The sequence below is a fragment of the Maylandia zebra genome, linkage group LG16 (assembly GCF_041146795.1).
Source record: "Maylandia zebra isolate NMK-2024a linkage group LG16, Mzebra_GT3a, whole genome shotgun sequence".
Taxonomy (NCBI): domain Eukaryota; kingdom Metazoa; phylum Chordata; class Actinopteri; order Cichliformes; family Cichlidae; genus Maylandia; species Maylandia zebra.
Window position 1 is genome coordinate 36,840,123 of NC_135182.1, and position 27,075 is coordinate 36,867,197.

General features: G+C 47.9%; 1 protein-coding gene across 1 annotated transcript; it reads left to right on the forward strand.

The window, feature by feature from the left end:
- Positions 1 to 22: 22 nt before the first annotated feature.
- LOC101480484 (bone morphogenetic protein receptor type-2) lies at positions 23 to 25,580 on the forward strand. Its single transcript, XM_004574418.2, has 19 exons — positions 23 to 222; positions 2,397 to 2,517; positions 9,539 to 9,730; positions 9,825 to 10,025; positions 11,491 to 11,595; positions 12,350 to 12,441; positions 15,246 to 15,479; positions 16,830 to 16,944; positions 17,614 to 17,774; positions 17,864 to 18,011; positions 18,106 to 18,242; positions 18,381 to 18,517; positions 18,652 to 18,844; positions 18,931 to 19,021; positions 19,120 to 19,199; positions 19,280 to 19,381; positions 19,466 to 19,669; positions 19,810 to 20,845; positions 21,180 to 25,580. Exons 2-19 carry the CDS (start codon positions 2,460 to 2,462, stop codon positions 21,491 to 21,493), a joined length of 3,600 nt encoding a protein of 1,199 aa, XP_004574475.1. The 5' UTR covers positions 23 to 222; positions 2,397 to 2,459; the 3' UTR covers positions 21,494 to 25,580.
- Positions 25,581 to 27,075: the final 1,495 nt, after the last annotated feature.

Here is a 27,075-nt window from a genome sequence, read left to right on the forward strand (position 1 = left end):
TGTGTGTTTTAGTTTGACAGTCTGGTTGAGGCCGCAGAAAAACTGAGCGCAGCTTCGTCTCTGCGGATTTTCGCCTTCTGCGGCACAAACCTGCGGCTGCACCCGGACAGACACCCGAGATCACAGTCCGAACCGGACCGAGCCGAACAGAGCCGAGCCGGGACCGAACACACACAGACGGCCTCGTCTCCTCCCGCAGAGCCGAGCCAGCCTCCGTCACCGGTAAGAACCGTTTTATCTGACCGACCGCTGTGTATGTGCGTGTGTGTGTGTGTGCGTGTCCGTAAGAGAGAGAGAGCGTGTGTGTGCGCGCGCCACTCCCCTCCAGTCTCAGCTGTAAAAGCGCCGTTAAACGTACCTGCGGACAAACATACAGGTGATGTACAGCGGCGGCCACGTGACCTCTGTATGACGTGATGGTATATATGCCGTGTGTGTGACCTTCATGATGCGTGTATAACGCACCTGTCATGACCTGCCACACACGCACACACACACAGCTCAGTGTGTGTGTGCGTGTGTGTGTGGTTTACTGTGAGCTGATGCAGATGTTACAGATGTGTGTGTGTGTGTGTGTGTGTGTGCGTGCACTGTGGAACATCTCCTGCAGGTTTTTGTATGAATGATAAAGCTGCTGCACACACTCATGTGCCACTTCATTAGGTACACCTGGCTCGCTGTAGGGCGGAGCCTTTCTCCTGCAGAGCTGCTCTAATTCTGTGGCTCAGATTCAGGAAGCTGTTGGAAATGTTGTGACATCATCACACAGCTGTTGCTCCCAGATGACATCTCCCACTCCACCACCTGAGAGCTGTGACCATGGAGTGAACCAGTTTAACCCCACAGTGTCACAGCAGCAGCCTGGTGGAGCCGTGCTGTCATGTTTACGCCAAACTGTCAGTCTGAAAGCGTTTGACCTCTGACCTCAGCAGGACATGTCTGCTGCTCTGTGATTGGCTGATTAGATATTTGTGTTAATGAGCAGGTGTACCTAATGAAGAGGCAGATGAGTGTACATGTGAAATTATGAATAAAGTTGTTTTACAGAAGGAGTAAAAAGATATTAACGGACTGTTTAAGTGAACACAGACACCAGAGACTGTGATGATGTCCTGGAGGTGTGTGTGTGTGTGTGTGTGTGTGTGTGTGTCTGTGTGTGTGTGTGTCTGTGTGTGTGTGTGTGTGTGTGTGTGTGTGTGTGTGTGCGTGTCTGTGTGTGTGTGTGCGTGTGTGTGTCTGTGTGTGTGTCTGTGTCTGTGTGTGTGTGTCTGTGTGTGTGTGTGCATGTGTGTGTGTCTGTGTGTGAGTGTATGTGAGTGTGTGTGTCCGTGTGTGCGTGTGTGTGAGTGTGTGTGTCTGTGTGTGCGTGTGTGTGTGTGTGTCTGTGTGTATGTGTGTGTGTGTGTGTGTGTGTCTGTGTGTGTGTGTGCATGTGTGTGTGTCCGTGTGTGAGTGTATGTGAGTGTGTGTGTCCGTGTGTGCGTGTGTGTGAGTGTGTGTGTCTGTGTGTGCGTGTGTGTGTGTGTGTGTGTGTGTGTGTGTGTCTGTGTGTATGTGTGTGTGTGTGTCTGTGTGTGTGTGTGCATGTGTGTGTGTCTGTGTGTGAGTGTATGTGAGTGTGTGTGTCTGTGTGTGCGTGTATGTGAGTGTGTGTGTCTGTGTGTGCGTGTGTGTGTGTGTGAGTGTATGTGAGTGTATGTGAGTGTGTGTCTGTGTGTGAGTGTATGTGTGTGTGTGTGTGTCTGTGTGTGCGTGTGTGTATGTGTATGTGTGTCTGTGTGTGCATGTGTGTGTATGTGTGTCTGTGTGTGCGTGTGTGTGTCTGTGTGTGCGTGTGTATGTGTGTCTGTGTGTGCATGTGTGTGTGTGTGTCTGTGTGTGTGATATCACGACAGAAACAGTGCACAGCAGAGACGTTACACACGTGTTATTTAGTTGATGGAAATCATTGTCACTGTGTAACAGCAGCAGTGATGATATTACAGTATTTAGTTGCAGTACTGCAATAAATACACTGAGGTACAATGTAGGACTAACAACAGAAACTATCGATGCAGGAACAGGAAACCAGTAACCGTGTTCAACGTGTATGAGCGGTGCCACAGCTGCAGCTCCACCCTGGGTGGATAACACTGACGGAGCTGTGTAAAGGATGTTTCTGTGTGCTCCTCTGGCAGCTCCTCCTTAATCTTCAACTGTAAAAGGACGAGCTGCACACTGGCTCGAGGGGGGGGGGGGGTCAGCATGTCTCTGTGCAACTCTCACAACCAATCAGCTGTCAGACCTGCAGGATGGTGCTGCTGTCGGAGCGAGCTGGAGGAGAGAGGTGGAGTGTGTGATGGATGAGTGTGCGTCTCGTCTGCCGAGAACAAACCGAGCTCCTGTCTGTGTTTCAGCGGGGGAGGGGTGCAGCGAGCCCAGGATCAGTGATGCCCATCGCCCTGTGAGGTGGATCCGACATGGCGTCCCCGGCGCTGAAGGTGTGCCTGTGTGTGCTGCTGCTGCCTGCTGTCACCGGTCAGTATCAAACACATCATCGTTTAGGCTGGGGGGGAGAGGGGGGGGCAGCTGCGGGTCTCCTGTTTCTGAACTTCTCTGTCAGCATTACATCATTCTGACGTTTCAGCCAATCAGGACAGCAGAGGAAGTGAGATTTTAAACGCTGTGACATCATCACCTCACTTCCTGTAGCTGCCTGATGATGGTGGACGACCTCAGCTGTGCTTGATGATGTCAGCAGGGAGAGGTCAGCAGATATGGCGTTATTTTTGTGCCGCTATTCTGAGCGCACGTAAAAAAATTGCAGGTGCAAGTGTTGCATTTTAGGAGAAATTAATTTTGAGCGAAGAAAAGCTGAATTTGAGAGAACAAAATTCAAACTGTGTTTCAGTGTTTGCTGTTATCCACACACACAGAACAGCCCCTCTCGCTCAGTTTGTGTATTTGCGCTCGCTCGCAATGTGTCGCTCGCGCTCTCAACATTTCTGCCCGTGCGCGCTCAACTCTTTCTCTACACCGTTATATTTGTGCCACAAAGCCAGCCAATCACAGCCAATCTGATTGTCTGTTTTGGTCTCCAATCAGCTCGAAATGACGAAATGCAATATCCCAGAATGCATTTCGTCCAAAACTCAAACGAGGCAGTGGCGGAGTTTGAAATGTTACTCTTTCTGGGTCACAAAATAAACTTTAAAGATATTTTCATGCGAGAATGTTTCTGTGTAAACTTCAAATATCTGCTCGATTCATCAAGACATCACATATTTGCATAAATGCTCTGAAGTTCTCGGAGATACCTGTTACCCACCAGCTGACCGGGTGGTCACTCGGGTTAAACAAAAGGCTGAACTGACAAAAAGATCACCGACTACACCACCAGGTGTTACAGGAAAAACCATAAAGCCTTTGAACTAAAGCAAACGCTGTTGTGACAGTGACGTACACTGTCTTGTTGGTAACTACCGTATTTCCCGGACTACAAAGCCCACCTGAATATTAGCCGCACAAGCTAAAATCAGGGGAAAATCCTGTTTTGTACATACATTAGCCGCACCTGACTAAAGGCCGCAGGTGTTTCAATGTTGACTTATCATATGTAAGAGAATATGCACAAAGGGAATTGTCAGGAAAGAGATGGCTGTTTGGAGACACACCCCTTTTATTAATATTTTGAAAAACAAGTTATGGGTACATATTTGCATAACTTTTTAGGTATATGTACAAGTAGCGGTAATTACAAGTACGAAACATGTACTGTGCTTCATAAATGAGTAACAAATGTAGTACATAACAATAACCTGCAGCACACCAGAAAAATAGATCCGGCCTACCTTTTAGGCTCAGGTGCAGCGACACGGCTTTAACAAGAAGAAAAGTCAGTCATTCACCATCTTTCTCTTCTTCCTGCACTAAAACCACCAAAGTCCTCTTCTCCAGTGTTGGAAACGAACAGGCTCAGGATGGCTTCGTCATCCACTCTCAGCTTCTCTCCTTCGTTGTCACTTACAAAACCAAAGAAATCCTCGTTGTCAGTGTCAGAGTCGAACACCCTCAGAAGGGCCGTGGCGGTGTCCTCCTCTCCATCATGCAGCAGTCCAGCCCTTCAAAATCCGTTGGTGATCATGGATGTTTTCACACTTTTCCACGCTGTCAGAATCCACCGGTGGAGTTGGGCATAACTTGCTTTTTGCAAGTTTATCGTCGCTCGTCATCCACGCCTCCCGCTGAACGCGTAGCGCTACTTTGAAGTTTGCTTTTCGCGCTACTTGTACGGCACTATGTTCCCATGCGGACGGACATGTGACCAACATACCACTCTTGAACCCCTTGTGTGTCTGATCACATGCCCTTCCGCCAGGCAACGTAGTGCCGTACAACAGCGGAACAAATCATCACAAAATCATGGACAATCCATAGAAAAGCCGCACCTTACTAAAAGCCGCAGGGTTCAAAGCTTGTGCAAAAAGTAGCGGCTTATAGCCCGACAATTACGGTATGTATGATTTGTATCACCTTTATGTTTCCAAACCGACATCATGACCAGCAGCTTTACAGCTGTGGCTCCAGCAAACATCAGCTGATACTAGAAAGTAATATTAAATAAATTCTAACAACAGCTGATCAAGCTTAAACGTGCTGCTGTTGTTTAGCGCGACATCTGCTGGTTTCCTCTTTCTGGCGCAAAGTGGGCGATAAACAAACAAGAGAGATGATCAGCTGATCATTGATCAGTTTCGTGATTGAAGTAGAAACAGGAGAGGGAGGGAGGGAGAGGAGAAGAGGAAGCAAAGACAGAATATCTCCAGCTTTGTGTCTTTTTCATTGTAGCTGAAGTCCGGGACTAATCGCTTTCCTTTTCCCCTCAACACGGATGTGTTGTAAATCATCAGTCCAGTCCAGCTATGCGGTTAGCTGGTGGGTAACAGGCATCTCCGAAATGGACCAAATGCATTCTGGGATATTGCATTTCGTCATTTCGAGCTGATTGGAGACCAAAACAGACAATCAGATTTTTTCTGCATCCAAGTCTGTGATTGGCTGGTTTTGTGGCACAAATATAACGGTGTAGAGAAAGAGTTGAACGCGCACGGGCAGAAATGTTGAGAGCGCGAGCGACACATTGCGAGCGCAAATGCAAACACTGAGCGAGAGGGGCTGCTGTTGTGTGTGTGTGTGTGTGTGTGTGTGTGTGTGTGTGTGTGTGTGTGTGTGTGTGTGTGTGTGTGTGGATAACAGCAAACACTGAAATACAGTTTGAATTTTGTTCACTCAAATTCAGCTTTTCTTCGCTCAAAATAACTTTCTCCTCAAAATGCAACACTTGCACCTGCAAATTTTTTTACGTGCGCTCAGAATAGCGGCACAAACATAAAGCCATGAGCAGCTGGATATGATAATAATGACAATAACAATAATAATGGTTATTGTCAGTGAGACAAAAACATTTGATAAAAGTCAGTGAGAGTAAATAAGGATTCGTGATGAACATTTAGGGCGGGACTGAGCTGAAGCTGATGATGCTACAAACACACAGTGATGATGTCACACATCTGCTGTCCAGATGTCCTCCGAGAGGGTGGAGGCTGCTGAGCAGGCTGCCCGTGTGCCGTTGAGCAGCGAGCGTGCCCGACTGTGTGGGTGTGATTCCTGTGCAGCTCTCGGGGGGTGTGGCCTCTGATGGCTCTTTAACCAGAGGTGGTGTGTTTGAAGACAATCTTGATGGAGACTCCGCCCCTCCTGTAGTCAGTAACCATCTCCTTGGTTTTACTGCAGTGTCAGATTGGAGCAGAGCCCCTCCCTGACAGGTCAGGTCTATAAGCTTAGTCCAACCACAGGTGGAGTGGATTGGGTGGAGTCATGTGTATAAGGACAGGAGAGGACTGAGTGTGAGGGTGGAGGAGCAGCGGGTGGAGCCTGGGTACGTTGTTCTCTGTAACACACACATGAACGGTGTGTCTGACCTACTCAGTGATCTGTGATAGCACAGGGTTCCTCACTGATCTCAGATCAGGTACAATTATTTACTGACCTCATTTTATAACCAAAGGGTCAAAGTTCAGCTGAACTGTGAAAGCATGCATGTTTCTCAGTTTGTGGACCGAGACCGAAGACGTGAGTGAAGGACGGCGTGAGACACACGGAGCAGATTTACGTCCATGAAGAGTGACTGTGATGCTCCACACAGAGTTCACTGTCAGGCCGACCCTCCTGGGTGATAAGTTAGCAGCGATGCAGGTGGATGCTTCTCTGGTGTCCTGGATTGTTGATTACCTGACAGGAAGACCACAATATGTACGTCTCCCACAGTGTGTGTCTGACAAGGTGATCAGCAACACAGGGGCACCACAGGGGACTGTCCTCTCCCCCTTCCTCTTCACCCTCTACACCACAGACTTCAGCCACTGCACAGAGACCTGCCATCTTCAGAAGTTTTCTGATGACTCTGCGGTGGTTGGATGCATCAGCAGGGATGATGAGACAGAGTACCGGGCTGTGGTCGACTCCTTTGTCACGTGGTGTGAGCAGAATCATCTGCAGCTCAACGTGGCAAAGACCAAGGAACTGATCGTGGACTTCAGGAAGACCAGGAAACACTTGACCCCTGTTTCAATCCAGGGGGTCAGTGTTGACATTGTGGAGGACTATAAATACCTTGGAGTACACATTGACAATAAACTGGACTGGGCTAAAAACACCACAGCACTTTACAGGAAGGGCCAGAGTCGTCTCTATTTTTTGAGGCGACTGAGGTCCTTCAACATCTGCCAGAAAATGCTGAGGATTTTCTATGAGTCTGTTGTGGCCAGTGCGATCCTCTATGCTGTTGCATGCTGGGGGAGCAGGCTGAGGGTCGCAGATGCCAACAGACTTAATAAACTGATCCGTAAGGCCAGCAATGTTGTGGGGATGGAGCTGGACTCCCTCAAGGTGGTGTCGGAGAGGCGGATGCTGTCCAAGATAAAGACAATGTTGGATAACACCTCCCACCCACTCCATGACATGTTGGTCAGTCACAGGAGCTCGTTCAGTGAGAGACTGAGATTACCGAAAAGCACCACTGAACGACACAGGAAATCATTCCTGCCTGTGGCCATCTCCCTGTACAACGCATCCACTTAACACACTGTTTGCTGCTACAACTACACATGTTTCTTTTCCAAATATTTATTTATGAGTGACTTATGTATGTATGTATGTATGTATATGTATATATTGTACTATTCTTAGTTAGCGTATTGTCTGTCTTGTCTTAATGTTGGTTTAAAATGGAGCACTGTAACAAAAAATAATTTCCCCCAGGGATCAATAAAGTATTCTGATTCTGATTCTGATTCTGATAAACAGCTGATGGCGAGCTGTTGTCGCCCCGCCGGGCAGGAAGCATCCACACAGGCTCAGTGATGCAGGAAAGCAGTGTGTGTGGCCTTGAAGCCGCCCTGTTGTGTGTTCACATTCCTGCATTCTCACTTCATGACTGTTCATCCACAGACACACACACATATACACACACAGACACACACACACAGACACACACACACACACACACACACACAGACACACACACAGACACCCTCTGGTCCCGACTGGGACACACACGCTGTCGTCAGGCAGTCTGAGCGTGCTCTGTGTTTGTGCTGCGATGTGGTTGATAAGGCTACACACACACACAGACTCACACACACACACCTTCCTCCGGCTGTGAGTGTGTTCGGTGCAGACTAAACACAGCGCTGTGCTGGCTCCACTCCGCCCGGGTGGAGACGGCAGACTCCGCTCAGGAATGCAGCTCCTCATTCACATGTAAACCAAAATAACACACACACACACACACACACACACGCACACACACACACACTCAGATCCTGCTCTCGCTGTGTGCAAACGTTTGACTTTCTTCTTGAACACAGAAACATCCAGATGTGCGTCCAGGCGATTCTCTGTTGTCGTTGTTCAAAAGACGCGTGGGCTGAGCAGCCGCTGCTGTTGCCACGGCAACCCGAGACACGAGCTGTCTTATGAAGCATGACATAAGAAACAGTTAAAAGTTTTATTTCTGGGCTTCAGTTTGATGTAAAAATACAGACACACAACATCTGGAAATGACAACAGTCCAGCTGTGTGAGCGCGTTAATCCATCACCCAGGAAACACCTGCGTCCAATCAGAAAGAGCCAGAAGCTCAGGTTTCAGGTACACAGGTGTGTTTGTGTGACCAGGCTTTGCTCAGCCTCACTGTGGAGGCCCGTCAGGTGGAGTGGCCCGGCGAGCGTTGTGACATCAGCAGGAACTCTGCCGTACCTCCAGCAGTTCTCTGATGTCACGGCGAGCGGCCCAGGACGGCGTCCCCGCTGCTGCTGTCACACCTCCTGTAGCAAACAGTGATGATACCTGTAGCAGAGACATCAGTGTGAGTGCTGCTGTCCTCTGATGTCCTCTGATGTCGTCTGTCTCTGCACTTCATACGAGGGCTTTGTGGTCTGTCATGTTTGTTGCTATGACGACTCAGTTTCCCTCTGGGGTTAGTAAAGTGTCCGTGATTCAGAGTCCAGCCCTGATGATGATGATGATGCCTGCGGCTGCTGCACTCTCACATTACACCAGGTCCTAATCATTAATCAGACTGATATTAAAAACAAAGCGACGTGCTTCGTGTCTCAGTGATGACTCGATCCCCGAGACCGCCGTCACCCTGCGCGACCCCCGACTGATGACCTGACGACGATCAGGCGGACAGCGGGGGCTGACCTCGGTGTTTATGGACGAGATTTTTCTCACCCGTGTTCTTGTTGAGCCTCGGGCTTCTTCAGCTGTAGCTTTGACAGCACGAGCGAGCAAACATCACCGTTTAAATATCAAACTTTGCTGGTTTTCAGATTCTCGCTTCCTTCCAGCGTTCCTCGGTCGCTGCGGCGTCTGAAGCTGCACGTGGGCTGATGGGATGCGTGTAGACGAGCTGCTGGGACATCACATTAATGGTTTTTGTTGTAAAGGCGGCTGAGCGGCCCGAGGCGAGAACGCCGCTCCGACGTTCCCGCTGCGCTCTCGGAGCGCCACACTGCATGTTAATTTGTTGCTGTCAGAGTTTTCCTTCAGGCTGACGTGGACGCCAATCACAGAGATCCGTGTAATGATGTCACCGAGCCCAACCTCCAACCACAAACAACCCGAGACAAACAAGAACAAAGATCGTTTCTGACCTCCGTCACTGCTCGCCGCTCGCTCTGAGGCGACGATGATGGAGGACAGTAACTGTCAGAAGTGTTTATGTGAGGCTTCGCTGCAGCTTCACGGCCTCACAGCTCGATCTCTGTGAAGGCTGAGGTCAGAGGTCAGTCTAGCTGTGGACGCGTCACACAGTGCGGGGACAAGAACACTTCCTGTTCCTCTGTGACTCTGACCATCAGTTCCAAACTAAACTTCCTGTTTTGTTCAGTCAGACCTGAAACGGGTCAAAGGTCACTGAGCTCAGACAGAGAGCAGGGTTTGACCCTCTTTAATATACAGTCTGTTAGCTGACAGGTGAGTCTCTGTGTTTTCAGGTCTGCAGTCCAGTGATGCTGAGGACAGACTGTGTGCTTTCACCAGTAACCCCCAGGGGGTGGAGCCTCTTCCTGCCAATGAGCAGCCAGGAGTGGTGCTGGAAAACGGCACGATCCGCTGCAGCCACGGCTCCCGCTGCTATGGATTGTGGGAAAAAAAAGCAGATGGAGAAATGCACCTGCTGACCCAAGGTGAGCTCATCGGGGTTTGTTACTCCCTGACCTTTGACCTCTGTTGCGTTCTTCTACTGTATCTGGTTACAGTTTGGCCTCGGTTTGCTTTCAGGCTGTTGGACTCACCTGCACGAGTGTCAAGCCGACCGCTGTATCCTGGTAACAGAGAAGCTGTCCTCCACGCAGAAAGGCAGCTATCGCTTCTGCTGCTGCAGCCACGACCTCTGCAATGCCAACTACACAGAGGCCCCGCCCACCGCCGACACACCCGCTCTGAAACCAATGAGGACGGACGGCCAGGCGGAACAGACAGGTGAGAAGCACTGACACCAATCAGTGGTCCCCGCTCCATAATAACTCATCATGTGACCCAGCAGTGTAACCGTTAGCAACGCCTCCACTGAGCAGCAGCAAGAAGAGACAAAAGATAAAGCTTCTATTTATTCTATTTCACTATGACGCTGCTGTTTGTTGGAGGCTAACTTCCTGTTAGCCATCATTAGCATCATCATTAGCACCAAACGCCCTGTGAGACAGAGCACACGCCGTTCTGTTTTAGAAAACACTTTCCTCGCTCTGCTTCGTTCACCAGGACGTGTCGAGGAACAGCAGCTGTATGTAAAACTTAGAGATGGACCGATCCCATATACAGTATCGGTCCCGACCTAAATTACTGGATATCGGGAGAAATTAAAAATGTAACCCGATCCATCCATCCACTGATTTACTCAGGAACAAATTCAACACTGAAAAAAGACAAACAGTTATCTGAGTGACTTCGATAACTAGCCAAAGACCGCGGGGGGGTTGAAAGCGATGTGCCGGGAGTTCGCTGTTCTCGCCGGCTCAGATAATTTACACATTCTCGCCTGAAAATATGTTAAAAGTTTGATTTTTCAACCCAGAAAGATTAATAACTGTAATATTAAAACTAAGTAGCTGCCGCCATTGTTGGAAACTGGAATTGGCTGGGCCGCGCTATGAATTCTGGGATATGGTTTTTCAATTTTGTTTTCCGGGTAGAAAATTGGGAGAAATTCAGGAGAATGGCTCCGGGAGATTTTCGGGAGGTGCACTGAAATTCTGGATCCTTCCTGGAAAAATCAAGAGTGTTCATGTATGCATACAGCTGCTGGTCATGATGGTTTGGATATGTGGTGAGAGGAAACATGCAGATGAAGTTCTGAACTGTTTCTGAGAGACAAATAACACCAGGATCCTTTCTGTGTAGCTGACAGCTGGTAGCTGTGCAGGGGCGGGTCTCGATTTTCTGTCCCAGCTTTGATCCTGATGAAGACGAGTGTCATGAAAACGTGTTTGCATTTATTTGCACTGCTTTAAACTCTGGATGTCTATGTCAGATATCCAAATGTATGATATCGGTATCGGACATAAAAAGTGGTCTGGTGCCATCTCTGGTGAAAATGTCTGCAGTTCCCAAACACTGGATCCAAGTTTAGACGGTCTGAGTGAAAGTTGAACTTGAGTGACGCCTCAAGGTGTGTTTTATGGTAAGGTAGACCCTACAGTAACACACTTAATGATTTAATGAGCCACAGCTTTCTGTCCTCTTGGTTGCTGGTGCGGTGGACGAGCGTCACTGACAGCTGGTCTGAGGTCTGATCTGTATGAGCCCCTCAGTCTGACCTGCAGACCGGTCCCTCTTTGTCAAACTGACCTCAGAGCGCAGGTTACACAGAGTAGCGCAGGTCCTCACAAAGACAGAAGTACAAACATGTGTGTCACACTGATGTGATGATGACATCATAACCCCTCAGATCACCGGCTGAAGCCAGAGGTGACGGTGCTCATCGCCCTGGTAACCATCGCCATAGCAGCCATCCTCATTGTGGCGCTGTTCCTGGGATACCGCATAATAAAACGTACGTACGCACACACACACGTATATACACATCTACACACACACACGTATATACACATCTACACACACACACGTATATACACACCTACACACACACATGCACACAGTTTAGTGTTTTGTGAAGAAACAAATGAGGAAGTCATGTGATGAGTTTTTCAGATTAAAGCAGGATCGATGGATCTGCATGAAAACGTTAGCGGAGCTGCTCACAGGCTCACAGCTGGATCTGACCTGAAACACACTGAAGGAAGAGACCATGTGACACGACGTTTCTCAGCAAACCTCACACAGTGAGGGTCAGACACTCTGAGAGGTCCGAACTTAAGTTCTTACGACATGTGGAGGGAATTTTCCAGCTGGGCGGAGGTTTGTCGTCTCGGAGTAATCTTTAGAGCACAATAGCCTGAACATCCTGTGCTCTTTTTAAACAGTCGCTGTAAACAGGAAGTGCCTTCTGAGCGATCAGCTGATTTGTTTTAGTGTGTGGAGGTCTGAAGTCCTCGGGAGGTGGCGCTGGCTCACAACTGTGGTTTTTGTAATCAAAGGAAACTCGCCCATCTGACGACCTCCGACATTACACGTGAAATTAGTCGCGTGATATGAGCTGCAGTGACATCTGTGCTTTGATTTTGACACTAATTATAACAAATACATAAAAATCAATGTTAACTCACTTCTGACCTGGCTGCTGTCCGGCAGCCATGTTGGTCCTCGCCAGACTGAGGTCATGTGATCAGCTGTGTGTGTTTGTGCAGGGAAGCAGAAACACAGTCTGTCTGCTGTGGATGTGATGGAGGCGGCGAACGCAGAGTCCTCCATCGACCTCGACAACCTGAAACTGCTGGAGGTACACACACACACACACACACACACACACACACACACACACACACACCCTGCAGCAGCTGCACAGGTTTATTTGGATAATACTGGTCAGTCGGTGAACAACAGCAGCAAGACACAAACTGACCATCCTGTAACTAGGGCTGCTCAATTAATCAAATTTTAATCTCGATTACGATCTGGGCTTTCAACGATCATTAAAAATGACTGAGCCGATTATTAGCCCCTCCCTCGTGCTTTACTCTCGCGCTGCTCCGTGTGGCAAATCGAGCGCACCTCTCTGCATTTCGAACACTCGTCACAACAATAAGAGGACCCGAGGGAAGCTCGGAAAGCTAAGCAGAAGTTATATGGAGAGGAGAGTGACTGCCGTTGGTTGAAAAGAGGTAAAAAAACTTCAGTGGTGTGGAAACTAGGGCTGCCACAAACGATTATTTTGATAGTCGACTAGTCACCGATTATTTATGCGATTAGTCGACTAATCAGATCGTCATCCACTGGACGTAAAACTACAGCTTATTGCACCAGCAGCATCTGCTCTTATATAACTATCATTAGCTTACAGCTTTAAGTGTTTAAGGTGCTAACTAAAAATAAAGACAAGATGATAGTTTATTCAGTTTTAATGAAATTTGCAGATTGTTTCGGTAAAGTTTAATAAACTCCTTGCTATCTAAAATATAACAGGACACTGGAGTATATTCTCCAGCATCTCACACTTCTGATAATCAGCTGTCTGCTTGACGTTTATTCAGCTGTGTAAAAACTATAACTTTAATCTCAGCCAAACCGATTTACTCAGGAACAAATAAAATACTGAAAAAAGCCAAATAATAACATTTTAAGTTATCTAAGTGACTCATATATATTTAACCTGAGTCGCGAAAGACGGCGGTGGGTTTGAAAACAATTTGCCGGGAGTCCGGTGTTCTCACGGCGCTAGTGACCTAGCCCCCGGCTAGCTATCGAGCTAGTGGGTAACAGACGTCTCCGAAAACGTCGGAGCGCTTTTGAAAATATGCGGTGTCCTGATAAACTGAGCAGATATTTGAGGTTTACACAGCTACATTCTCGCCTGAAAATATGTTAAACGTTTATTTTGTGACCCAGAAAGAATAATAAGAGTAATATTAAAACTAACTAGCTACCGCCATTGTTGGAAACTAAGCTGGGCCGTGCTATGAATTCTGGGACACAGCTGCTTCTTCTTCTTCGGGGTTTAACGGCAGCTGGCATCCTTGTACATGCTGTGCTGCCATCTTCTGTTTCAGTCCGTTATTACACTCTTAAATCCTGCTATTATTCCTGCGTCTTTCAGGATCTTACAAAGCTTCAAACGACGCGTCGACTATTAAATCAGTCGTCGACGATTTTGATAGTCGACGTAATCGTGACTAGTCGACAAATCGTGGCAGCCCTAGTGGAAACATTATGGGTTCGGTCAGACGTGGATCAAGTAGACACAGTGTGTAAACTTTGCTACGGTGTCGTAGCTGCACCACAGAGCAACACTGCAAAGTTCACTAAACATAGATGTTTACATTTTTTATTTGTTTCTTATATTGCAAACATTTGCACTGTTATCAGTATTTGCACTATTTATTATTATTTTTCAAAGTCATTATTCAACACATTGTAATTGTTAACCCTTTAAAGCCGGTCAGAGCAGCACGCTCCGTTTTGCGTAACTATTTTTAAATCCCTGTAGAACCGGAACCGCGTAAGCTAGCACAATAATTTGTTTTGCATATGAAACCGGAGGAGTTGTACTTACATCTTATGCCATCAGCTTGTCCTCGGTCACGGTTTCCTTCCACATGAAGTTTTGCAAAAATTGCATAAAAAGCGCTTGCAGGAACAAAAACATAATATTCCAGAAACACGCTTTGCCGATCCGATCAGCTGTTCGTAACACTTCCCACATTGAACAAGACGTCAACGCGAACTATCGCATGTACGTCATTTCCTGCCCGAAACCGGAAGTGATGTCATTTTTGCGGAAAATGCAGTTTTTTACTTGTAGGCCTTAAAAGCCTATACTGGTGTTTTTATAAGTCATGTTTGACTCAACTTTTCTGAATAGTTGCTGGGATGCTTAGAACTCGAATTGCACTGCTGGAAATAGTTTATTTTGATGCACCTGCTGTTTTCTTTGCAAATTTGCATCATAGGATTGTTTTTTTGTTTTTCCTGCAGTATATAAAAACTGCTGTATCTCCAAAATAAAACTATGAAGACACTCAAAATAAATTTCCTGTTGTTGTAAACTATTTTTTGCAACTTTATTGTATTTAAAGTTTTGAGGGATAAACCTCTTAAATTTCTCCAAGTAGAAATATATGTAAAAAAAAACAAAAACGATTTTACATTTTTTTGTAGTTTATTGCACTTTTTTGCAATTAATGTAGTTACTATGGACTTAATGCATACATATTATTAAAATATGGGCTATAACAGTTGTATTGATGTATAGCAACTTGAAATGCTCCCAATGACACTACAGCATGTAAAAAAATAATATAAGCTCTGGCGGACTTGGTTCTATGGGTCTTAAAGGGTTAAATAAATATCGTCAAATAATCGAGATCTCAATTTCAGTGAAAATAATCGTGATTATCATTTTTGCCATAATCGAGCAGCCCTACCTGTAACCTCTGACCCCTTTGTTGCACTGTTCCTTTAAGGGAAGAGGCGGGGCCATTAAAAACAGACCAATCATAATGATACAAAGGTTAGAGGTTCAACCTCAGATTGATCCCTGAGGAACGCCACAGCTCACTTTCCTGTTTCTATCCTCTGTCCTGGCAGCTGATTGGTCGAGGCCGTTACGGCGCAGTGTTTCGCGGTTCTCTTAACGAGCGCTGCGTGGCTGCCAAACTCTTCGGCTCAGCTAACCGACAGAACTACGTCAACGAGCGCTCCATCTACTGCGTGCCGCTGCTGCAGCAGCACGACAACATCGCCCGCTTCCTGACCGCGAACGAGAGGACGACGGCAGACGGACGCCCTGAGTTTCTGATCATCATGGAGTACTACCCACACGTGAGTTCATCACAGCAGGTCTGAAGCTCGGTCACGGCGGGTCCCTGTGGACCCACCGGAGGACTGAGAGAGCCCAGTCCTCCGGTGGTGGTCAGGGGAGCAGATCTGGCCCAAAGCAGGCATGACAGGCCGAGCCCACTAAGAGTGAGTCTGACTGCTGAGGCTCAGCCATTGGTCAGATGACCTGGCTGAGCCTCAGGTGTGTTTGGACCACGTCTGACTGCGCCTGCTGTCTGAGCTCTCCTGACCCGCCACGTTCATGCCTCTAGCGCCCCCTCGGGGCAAACCTCACACATTCAGCTTGTCTACTGTCACCCTGTGGTGTAATGGGGTCTGCAGCCTGTGGGGGCGCCAGCAGCGCCTTCACACAGTCTCACAGTGCAGCTGTCAGCCTTCACCTCTGCTCTCCATTAGTCTGTTATTGTGCTGGAAGACGGCGCCTTCACACCCTCTTCCTGTCTGGAGCCTCTGATCTCACACACACACACACACACACAGATCAGCTTCCAAACCTCCGTCAGTCTTCAGATTGATTTCTTCCCTTCCAGGCGAGCAGACTTTACTGTTTCGTCTCTTGAACCTGAAACACGCTTCAGATGACCTCACATCATTTTTACAGTCTGCACCTTTCTGACATCATCAGGGCTCAGAAAGTTTCCCAACATGTGAAAACATGTTCAGACTCTTGTTATCAGTCTGTATCTCACACACAAACAGACACACACAGATGCAGTGATGTCTGGTCTGGTGGGTTTCTGCATTCCTCTGCAGCCCTCAGACAGTAATTACTTGTTTAAGTGTCTGCGCTTACACACACACACACACACACACACACACACACACACACACGGTTCATCTTAAGGCTGAACATCAACCATGAAGTCGCCACTTTAACTTTCATCGTATCCAGTTACAGAGTGAATATATGGAACTGCCAAGATCAACAAATAAATAAGTAAGAAATGGATATTAAAAATAAACGGTACCAACACAGAGCAGCTATCTGAACGCTGCTCCAACAGAGGTCGATTATCGTGTTAATAACTTTACCTCCTCACTACGTACGACTCTGGATACTGTAGCTCCGGTGAAAACTAAGGCCTCAAATCAGCCAACGAGCCAGCGTTTAACGTTAACTAGTAATGACTTCATGAACTTCTGGTCATGTGTGCGAAGGCAGCAAATGCTTTTGGCAGTGTAGTGTACAACACGCACCATTCATGCTGCAGGAACTTCCTGTAGTGTCAAAAAGATCAGACAAAGCTGCATTTAAGGGTCAAACTCTGTGTGTGTGTGTGTGTGTGTGTGTGTGTGTGTGTGTGTGTGTGTGTGTGTGTGTGTGTGTTGCAGGGCTGCCTGTCTCACTACCTGTCTCTCCACACTGTGGACTGGCTGACCTGCTGCAGGATGACTCACGGCGTGACCAGAGGCCTCGCCTTCCTGCACACTGAGCTGCACCGAGGAGGTAAGACGACCTCGTGTCGCTCGTGCAGAGTCATCCTTGTTTCTTCATCGCAGGCTTTGATCACACAGACAGGAAGAAACGGTGCCGCTCTCAGGGTCTATTTTCAGCAGCGGATTGGTCCGTGTGAGGAGCATCTGGAAACAGGTGCTGTGTCTCCCCCTGCTGGCTGGAACAGACCCAGTCTGCTGCTTTAGTTTGTTTGTTTAGAGAACAAATGACATAAATGGAATACTGGAATAATAAATATCTAAATATTGGGATGAATGGTGCTGATTTTGAGGTTGGAGGATTATTTCTCTGACAGCAGAGGCTCGGGTGGATAACGGCCAGCTGTTTATGAACGTAATATATGTCGTTGTCACATGAAAAGAAAGGATGATGTTTCTGATGAAATTATTTTTCTCTTTAACAGTAAAAACATTAAAAGGCTCAGTTTGTCATTCTTTCATGTTTCCATCGCTGAACGTGTGTCGGAGGAAACAGAACGCCTTCTTGGCTTCATCGGCAGCTTCATGACGTGAATGCCGTCATCGTCCGGCTGCGTTGCTGTGAAACGTCTGCACGTTGCTGTCTTTGTTTCTTCCTGTTTGTGCTTTTCTTTCCTGCTGATATGTTTGTTTACCTGGTCGATTGTAAACAACAACAAACACGTGTACCCGACTGTCTCAGACCAGCACAAACCGGCCGTCGCCCACAGAGACCTGACCAGCAGGAACGTCCTGGTCCGGGCCGATCTGTCCTGCGTCCTCGCCGACTTCGGCCTGTCCATGAGACTGACGGGACCCCGGCCCTGTCGCCCCGGAGACGACGACACCATGGCCATATCTGAGGTCAAAGTTCATAAACGTTCGCTCTGATCTGATGTGCAGGTGAGGAATGAGCAGAGGGCGGAGCTGATGGATGGTGTGTTTGTGTGCAGGTGGGGACAGTGCGCTACATGTCTCCGGAGGTTCTGGGCGGAGCTCTAAACCTCAGAGACTGCGAGTCGGCGCTGAAGCAGGTGGACGTCTACGCTCTGGGTCTGCTGTACTGGGAGAGCTTCAGGAGGTGCTCCGACCTGTTCCCAGGTACGCAGCGCGCTCACCTGCACACCGTCTGCTTACACACAGTAAAGTAGCACCACCTCAGCTGACAGCGTGTTTGTGTTCACTGCTCGCTCAGGGGAAGCGGTGCCAGAGTACCAGCTGGCGTTCCAGGCCGAGCTCGGGAATCATCCGAGCTTCGAGGACATGCAGAGCCTGGTGGTCAGAGAGAAACACAGACCCAGGTTCCCCGAGGCCTGGAAGGAGAACAGCCTGGTCCGTCTTTCAGTTTGATGTGGTCAGATTGCTCCACAGCCTGAACCTTTGAAGTTAGACAAAGGTTCAAAGGGTAATTCCCAAAAGTATTTTGGATGTAGAGTAATCCCAGCGTGTCTCTCACTCTGTGTACTTTAGTTACTGCGCTCGCTGAAGGACACGATGGAGGACTGCTGGGATCAGGACGCTGAGGCTCGGCTCACCGCTCAGTGTGCAGAGGAGAGGCTCTATGAACTCACACTGCTGAGTACACACACTGCAGTACACAACCACAGGTACACACAGTACCACAGGTACACACAGTACCACGAGTACACACGATACCTGTGGTACTGTGTCACAGTAAATGCACAGTGTAAAACTGAGAGACAGGAAGTCTGGATTTCATGCCTTCCTGTCTGTCACTCAGGAATCTGTCTCATGGCCGGTGGCCTCCTCACGGTGGCTCCGCCTCCCCCTTCATTGAGGATCTTCATGTGGGCGTGGTCAGAAATCTCCAGGGAGATGACCACCAGGCATCATTCATCAAGACGACTGTGAATGGGGCAGAAGGCGGCGAGAAGAACAGGAACTCCATCAACTACGAACGGCAGCAGGCGCAGGTAGGAGCTCGGCCGCCATTAAAGCACACCTGAACGAACCGTTACCGTGGACGCGTCTCATCGCTATGTGTCCGTCTGTCCGTCAGGCTCGGCTGTCCACAGACAGCAGCGTGTCCACCACCACCATCCTGACCCCGCCCACCTTACTCTGCACCATCTCTGAAAATCAGCACACAGGTAACAAACAGCCACGCCCCCGACATGAACCCAAACACCTCATTAAAGCAGCGAGCACAGCTGTGACCTCACATGTTTCTGCTCCCGCCGTCCTCCAGGTGGCGCCGTGCCCAGTGTCCCAGTCTGCCTGCATCTCACAGAAGAAGACCTGGAGGCCACAAAGCTCGACCCCAGAGAGGTTTTAACCTTGAAGTCTTTCTTCGGTTTCAGTGGCCTCCATCCCGACACACTAACATCTGCCAACATCTGTGTCTGCAGGTCGATAAGAACCTGAGGGAGAGTTCTGATGAAAACCTGATGGAGCACTCACAGAAGCAGTTTGGCTCCGAATCACAACCCACCGACGTGCTGCACCATCAGGTACACACAGCTGAGGGCCTGTACAGCGCGTGGCTGCCGATGAATGAACGTATCAGACGCTCATGCTTGTTGCTTTTGTTCCAGGTGAACAGCTCACCATCCACCTCTCATAGTGGCCTGCGGGCTGTTAGAGGTGTAGATAGCCCTCCTTCCTCCATCCACCCACTCCCCAAACAGCAGAATCTGCCTCAGAGGCCCACCAGTCTCCATCTGCTGCCCAAAGTCAAGGAGAGCGGCTTCACCTCGTCACGGCTGAAGCTGGGGAAGTTCAAGTCCAACCACCGACAGGTAGGGCTTAGATGTGACCGGGTTCTCCAGCTGATCCTCAGACAGCTTCGCCGTGACTCGACTCGGTGTTTCACCAGCTAAGCTGAAGCTGTATCAGGCGGGCCAACTGTGTCACTAATCCAAAATGCTTCATGTTCCAGGTGGAAACAGGTGTTGCCAAGATGAACACAGTGATGGTTGCTATGGCTGCAGAACCACACCTGGTAACCACGGTTACTAACAGCACAAACGTGAGAAGCAGTGCTGCAGCTGGAAGAGAGGTCCAGCCTATCACAACGGCCGGCAGCAGTCACAGCGCAGGCGTCCCCACCCTGGTGACGAACGGTGTGATAGGCGGAGGTCGAACCAATCCGGCGGGGCCGCAGACGGAGGACGAGGAGGGGACCATGGATGGAGGGGTGAGGGGAGGAGAAGACAGCCGTTTGAATCTCCTCAACTTCAGTCCTGATGAACATGAACCTCTGCTGAGCAGAGAGCAGCTTCCTGCTGAGAGCGAAGCCCCTCCTCCTGCTCATCATCGTCACAGCCGCGCTGGAAGCATCTTATCGGGCCGAGGCTCGAACTCCAACAACAACAACAACCGGCTAGCCCTGGCTTCATCAGCTGACCCTCCCCCAACTTCTGACCTGGAGCAGAAGGTTCAACTTTCTGCTCCTTCTGGTCTCCTTTCATCCAGCAAAGCCCTCTCACTGCAGGCCCCTCCCACCACCCACAGTCAAAGCGAAGGTGTGGATATAGGTCTGTGTTTCCAGGAAGACTCTGAAACCACGTCGACCCCCAGATGTGCCCAAAACTCAAAAGGTCACCCAGTGCGTTGTGTCACCGCTGCTTTGCCCCGAGGCTGCAAAGATTCTGACTTAACAAAAGCTTCAGTAAGCCAGGCCTCACCAGGACCCGACGCCCCAACAGAAGCATTAATCCTCCTTCAGAAACCTTCATCACCAGGAACTCCAGGAGCTTCGTCTCCAGAGGAGCAAACCCTCGAAGCTTTGGGATCTGAAGTTTCAGACACCACAGCTCCTGCAGAAGCTTCAGGTCCACAACTTGCAGGTCTCCAAAGTTCAGCTTTAGAGCCACAGACAGCAGGTCTGATGCGATCCCAGGTGGGACAGACCAAAGCCAGGAGACCTGAGCGGCCCTGTTCCCTGGACCTGTCCTCTCCCTGCACCTCCTCAGGTGAGTCATGTTTGTTCTTGAACTTTTAAACAAACTTATAAGCTGCAGGTTCCAGTTTTTCAAAACTGGCTCGAGCTGGACAGTCTGTAGCTGATTACACCGTGTACCACGACGTAACCAGGTCATCAGAGACAAACTGATTACAGTGATCTGTCTCTAAAACTCAGTACAGTACAGCCGTCATTATCAGCGTGTCAGGGCTCAGTCAGATCAGTCGAAGGCTTGAACTCCAGGTTTTCTGTGAGGGATCTGCAGCATGGGTGACCTCTGCAGCTCCACAAAGATGCAAAAACAGTGCAAACTCCTCACATCTGTAACACTTTCTTCTCCTCAGATGATGCTTTGGTGGTGGATAACGGCAGTCTGAGCGCCTCAGGGGAGAAAATCAAGCGTCGGGTCAAGACTCCATACACCCTGAAAAAATGGCGTCCGGCCTCCTGGGTGGTTTCCACAGATACGGCTCTTGACCCGGACTTCGAGTTTGACGCCAGTAGCAGCCAGAACCAGTTCTCATCCGGTGTTTGTAGAGCAGGAAGTGTCGGCATGCCTAAATTAAACCAGTCCAAATCCAGCATTGCGGTCTTTTTGGTTGGAGGCGGCGCCACGGCGACCACCACCTCTGAGCCCGACGGGATGACCTGCTTCTAAAGTGATCCGAAGTTTGCTTTTCTTTAAGATCTCATTAATTTTCTTGCTCTTTGTCTTCCTCTTCTTTTGTTGTGGATAAACGAGTCGGTAGCTGATACCTGTGTGGCCCCCGCAGCTCCAAACCAGAACCAAACCCCGCAGAGCCGACTCGGAGCTGGATGCAAAATCCGTCCCTCAGCAGGAACTTTTCATCAAATGACAGAATTTAAATTTCTAGTATGTGTTTGTTCATGGACAGGACCTGTCCTGTGATCAGCTGACCTCTGACACGTTTCCTAGATCAGGTTACCTGTGACGACCAAACAGTGGTGGTGTTGGTGATGAGGCCAAATGATTCTTCTGTGGCTGGTGGGTGTAGTCAGCTGTTTGTAGGGGGTGGGCTTGATCTACAGGAATCTCCGTTGGATATTGAAGGAATTCCTTTCCGGAATACTTTCAGGCTTCGAAGGACTAGTTGTAGCTGCGAGCCTAGAGATCTCATTTGGTGTCCAAATGAAAGAAGCTTCCAGCTCCACAGACTCACTCCCGGCTCAAAAATCTGAGTGTACCTACAGTCTGTCGCCTCTTTATCTCTGCAGGTGTGTCACTGACCCTGTCGTAGGACTGAAGTGTCTCCAGCTGTGACTGCCAGTGTGGGTGGAGGTCTTCCCTCATGTTTCCTGTTGTGAGTAGGATGTGGCCGGCTGCTGAAGGGCATGGCCGAGAGCTCGTCGTAGGTCTGAGTGAGACATTCCCTTTGAGTTCTTTAGGCTTGTTTTCCTGCTGTGTCCTGTCCCACAGAGGGATCTGAATGCACTCAGCATCATCTTCTTTCACTTATAAGCGTTTGTGCTGCTGCTGCAGGACGTTGAACAGGACTAGCAGTGACTGTTTGGGTCTGACGTGGATCAGGGGTCGTCCCCTCTGAGAGCTCGATGCTGGCTGAGGCCTGAACCCAGCACAGACTTAAGAACTTCCCTGTTTTGGTAGAAAGGTTCATGCACCTCTGGGCTGGTAGTGCAGGTAGTCTGAATGACCAGAGGTGATGTTATCAAAACAGCAGTCATATCTTTATGCACTTTAACAATGAAATTTATTTAGGGACAGACCTTATAAAGGATACCTGGTGCAATTTTAGCAGTAACATTGACGTATGTAGGACGTCGTGTCGGTGTTGGCGTGTCTTTGTGCAGTAGTGGTGTGATCTGAAGAGGCGTTTCTGCTTGAAACAGTCAATCTAGCTATGCAGCTGCTCACGATGCCTCCTGTTGACGGTCTGTTTGGTTCAATGTGCAACAGATCGACAACCTTACTGTTGGACAACCTTTATTCTTTTTTATCCGCACTTTGTTTTACCGAAGAGTCTCGACTGCCTTCAGAGGTCTGCTGCAGTCAGTGCTGGAGAAAAGACGAGCCAGCGTCCCGTGGACTTTATTAAACCACGTGACCTGCGAACGTGACCTGCGAAACCTCGGCCATGTACGACCTTCTCAGGTAACAACACTGACGTCAGCAGGAACACCTGTTTGCTTTGTAAAATGATGAGCAGGAGATGAAACGAGGAGAAGAAGAGGACAGCAGCCATCAGACTGTACAGCTCAGACTTTGTTCCTGCTCATCACAACACGTTAGGTCTCATTTCCTGTTCCACCTCCAAGTAAACGCTTCCATCCTTTCAGTTTCAGACCAAAGGTGTAGCTGCTTCGAGCTGGGTGGAGGTCCGTGTGTAGGCTGTTTACACGTCACTCTTTCCTTTTGACTGTTCCAGAAAAACCAAATGTGCTCACATGTTTTACACACTAAAACATCTCTGTGCTTCTCAAAGAACATATATGCTAACAAACACTACTGCTACATCGTTACAGCAAGTAAATAAGCTCCGCCCATCAAAGACGTGGGTTTGTCACACCTATCGGTCCTTGGGCGCAGCTCATCATTGAGCACTGAGCACGTATGTTCTGCTGATTTCCATTTGATGTGTGCTCCTCGCAGAGTTCATGTAAACGTGGGCTCTGGAGTTTTACAGAAACAGGAAGGAAACAGAACTCTGCTTTCTTTGTCTTTATTTTTATTTGACTTTGCTTTGTGTTTCAGTTTTTTATACCAAACTGACTCTTTGCTCCTGTTTCTCCGAATGTTTCGATTTTTTATAAATGCACGTGTAACCTTTTACATTTATATGTGTTTATGTGACACTTCTCCTTTAAATGTGCACTTACTACAGGAAGTTATTCACATTTAGCACATTTCAAACTAACAATATTACAGCATCAGTGCAGTCAGCTGAAATATGATCATACTGTTAACTTTTATTGATGCCTTTCAAAATGATCTGTTTTGTTATGTCTGTGTTTTATACCGTTTGTACTGTTTTTAGATGCTGATGTGTGTATATTGTGTGGGTCATATCATGCAGCCTGACCGAGTGGAGGACTAGATGTAGATCTCTCACACTTACTGACTGAACCTGATTAACAAATGTGAAAGCAGCTTTCTGGAGCCGGTTTTAACCAACAGATAAATAATTAGTGATCATTTCCAGAGAACAAAGGCCATTAACTCGCTCAGACTTACTCTCTCCAGCCTCGATTAAAGAGCAAACCTTCAGAAAACACGCTCTATCAGCTTGAAGAAGAAGGTTTTTTTTCGGTCCAGAAAACCACGTCGGTCTCTGTGGTGTTACCGCCACCTCTGTGTGACGTAGCATTGGCTGAACAGCGCCTCCTGTGCCCACACGTGGTAATTACAGGTTTCCAGACAACATGAACCAGCAACAAGCACCTCAGATGTGTTTCAGTAGAATAAAACTGGTTTGTGTATACGGACTTTGGCTTAAAGCTAGCCAACAAGAAAAAGGCTGCCTGCGATTTTAATTTACAGTTATGAAGCTCCCGCTGCATTTCTGTGCGGCGCACAAACGTCTCGATCGAGCGTTTCCTCTCGTGATGTTTGCCAGCTGAGCGATAGCCTCACGGGTAAAATGATTTTTGATGCTGTGACTTCTGTTTGTAACTCTGACTCGCAGCGTCTGAGTGGTGATGTCATGGTTTCTGAGAACAACGGAGATGTTAGCATAGCGCTGAGCTCCATCGTTACCACAGACAGTATAACAGACGGAAGTGATGTTGCCCGCTGATGTCTGAAGCCTCTAGATCAGCGTGTGACATTTTGAAACCAATGTCCCACGCTGTATCAGTCCCGCCCTAAGAAAAGGGGCGGGACTGATACTGCTCACTCATTGGCTAACAATTTCTGAGCAAAAGTTTAAAAAAATGAATAAATTATAACATGAACATAAATTTTTATTCGGTTTGACATGAAACAATTGATGGAGCTCAAACTCGTTAGGGAAGTATTTACCGAGGTGACAGACGTCTACAGGACAGGAAGTCTTGTTGCACCCACAGCTGTTGCCCCCTGGTGGCCTTTAAAATGAGTGCAGGTTTAAGGCATTTCTGCTTTGGCAGCAGTTTTCAGTTGCGTCCATCTGTTATACTGCCTGTGAGAGTTAGTATGAGATGTAAACCTTACATTTAGATCTGGTCTTGTTACTGAAGCACCTGCAGAAACAACTGAAGCTGTGGACTGCTGGACGTTCTCCGTTCTCATGGCGTTTAGCTCGTGGCTAGTGCTGATGCTGAGAATGTGGCGCTGTGCCGCCGCTGAGGTTCCCTTTAAAGTCTTTTACTGTAGCTCATGTAGTCCTCATAATGCTCCGAGATTAAGCTCTCCACCTGTACAAACACATTTAGATGAACATATTCAGCACATTTAGCCTGCTGCATGATGGATCACATGACTGAAGTTCTGTCATTGGTTAGTTTGAACGTTCTGTGCTCCCGTGGTGGAGGAGTGGATGATTTAACCTGATAACCATCTGTGTGTATGATAGCTTCCAGTACTGTAAATACTCTGTGTACGTTCATATGGGACCAACTACCACAGTGTATACTGTATACATGCTCACAGCACCTCCCACACAGCATGCTGTACAAAGCTGCAGATTAAAGCTGCTGCTTCATGCTTCCATCCCCACATGTTGTATCTCCATGTAGACATAAAGTATCGCACGCTTCACTTCATCATGAAATAAAGAGCAGAGGATCCATGTGTGCACAAGTTTCATTTATTATGTGTACTTCCTGTGAGCAGGTGTTCATTAGCAGGTGACTGAAGTGTGAGAAACTGCATGATTGTGACTTACAAACATTTGTTTCTGTGCGTCTGCATTTCTCTAAGCGGGTTTTATGGAGTGACACCTGCAGACCAGAAGAGTTATCATTTGATATTTATAACATTTAATATCTGAGCGTTATGTAAACCTGAGAAAAATAAGAAAATACTGATGGCTTTTATTTGGTGGAGCTGGACATTTTATACAGACTGAAGTGGAGAGTGTGTCCTCAGTTATAAGGTACGGATTTTAAAAGATCTTCAAACAGAGTTTGGAGTAAAATAAAGTAAACATAAAGGAATAGAAAGAAACTTCCACACAAACTTTACTGTATAAACAGCTTTTATGTGTCATGTTTTATAGTTTCATTGCATGTTTAGGGTGAACAGAACACACATTACTTGATTTAGATTGTATTCTTTACTGGAAACCAATAAAAGCCTTTTTAATTGTCCTATTTTTAAGTTGCTCTCAACACCGTGTTTAGATTTTGAGCGTGGGAGGGGAATCTTAAATATGGCATTTTCTACTGGAGTTTGGCGGGAGTTACGTGACAATAGCGCAACGCAGTGGTGTAATGTCAGTATTGCAGAAGACCGGCTGTTGGCACCAGAAGGAAAGTGAAGCATGTTTTTGTTGTGGGCGGAGGGAGCCAGCTCGTATCAGTGGGCGGAGCTTGTCAGTCTGCAGACTAGTGATGTGCGATACCACTGATTCCCTTTCTGATCTGATACCAAGTAATATTGGTGGTATCGGCGATACTGATCCGATACTTTGTACAAAAACTTATTTTTTTTACTGTATCTTTTATTGTATCTCAAATTATAGCATCATAATGATTACAGGACACCAGATTACTTGTTCTTATCGCTGAATAATGCAGAGTTCATCATATAGTAATAAAAAAACAGAAGTTGTGCCTATTTGAACACCTTGCCTGCCCGCAGCACTAAAGCACTCCGCGAGAGACGTCTGGCTCACCCTAGCAGCATCTGTCCCGCTCCTCCTCTTCAGTTCGCCTCAACATACCACACAAAGATCACTACTCTCCTCAGTGACAACAATACCTATGAAGCCTTAAAACGAGACCCCACAAGCAACTACAAAAAGAAAGTTATAGCTTGCCTTCAGGACCTTGAAAGAGACAAAAATCATTGACCGCCTCACATATCATATCACTTTATCCAGGGGATGCCATACCCTGCATTTATGGACTTCCTAAGATCCACAAGGAAGGGGTCCCACTCAGACCCATTGTCAGGAGCATAAACTCAGCCACTTACAACATCTCGAAACACCTTGCTACCATCCTGCACCTCTTGTGGGGAACATCCCACACCACATCGAGAACTCCACCGACAACGTCCAGAAACTTACCCTGGATCCAGATGAAACCATGGTGTCCTTTGATGTAGTCTCCCTCTTCACT

Coding starts and splice junctions, on each gene's coding strand:
- LOC101480484 (XM_004574418.2), top strand. CDS start 2,460: ATGGCGTCCCCGGCGCTGAAGGTGTGCCTGTGTGTGCTGCTGCTGCCT. Junction 9,731..9,824: donor AATGCACCTGCTGACCCAAG/GTGAGCTCATCG, acceptor GTTTGCTTTCAG/GCTGTTGGACTCACCTGCAC. Junction 12,442..15,245: donor ACAACCTGAAACTGCTGGAG/GTACACACACAC, acceptor CTGTCCTGGCAG/CTGATTGGTCGAGGCCGTTA.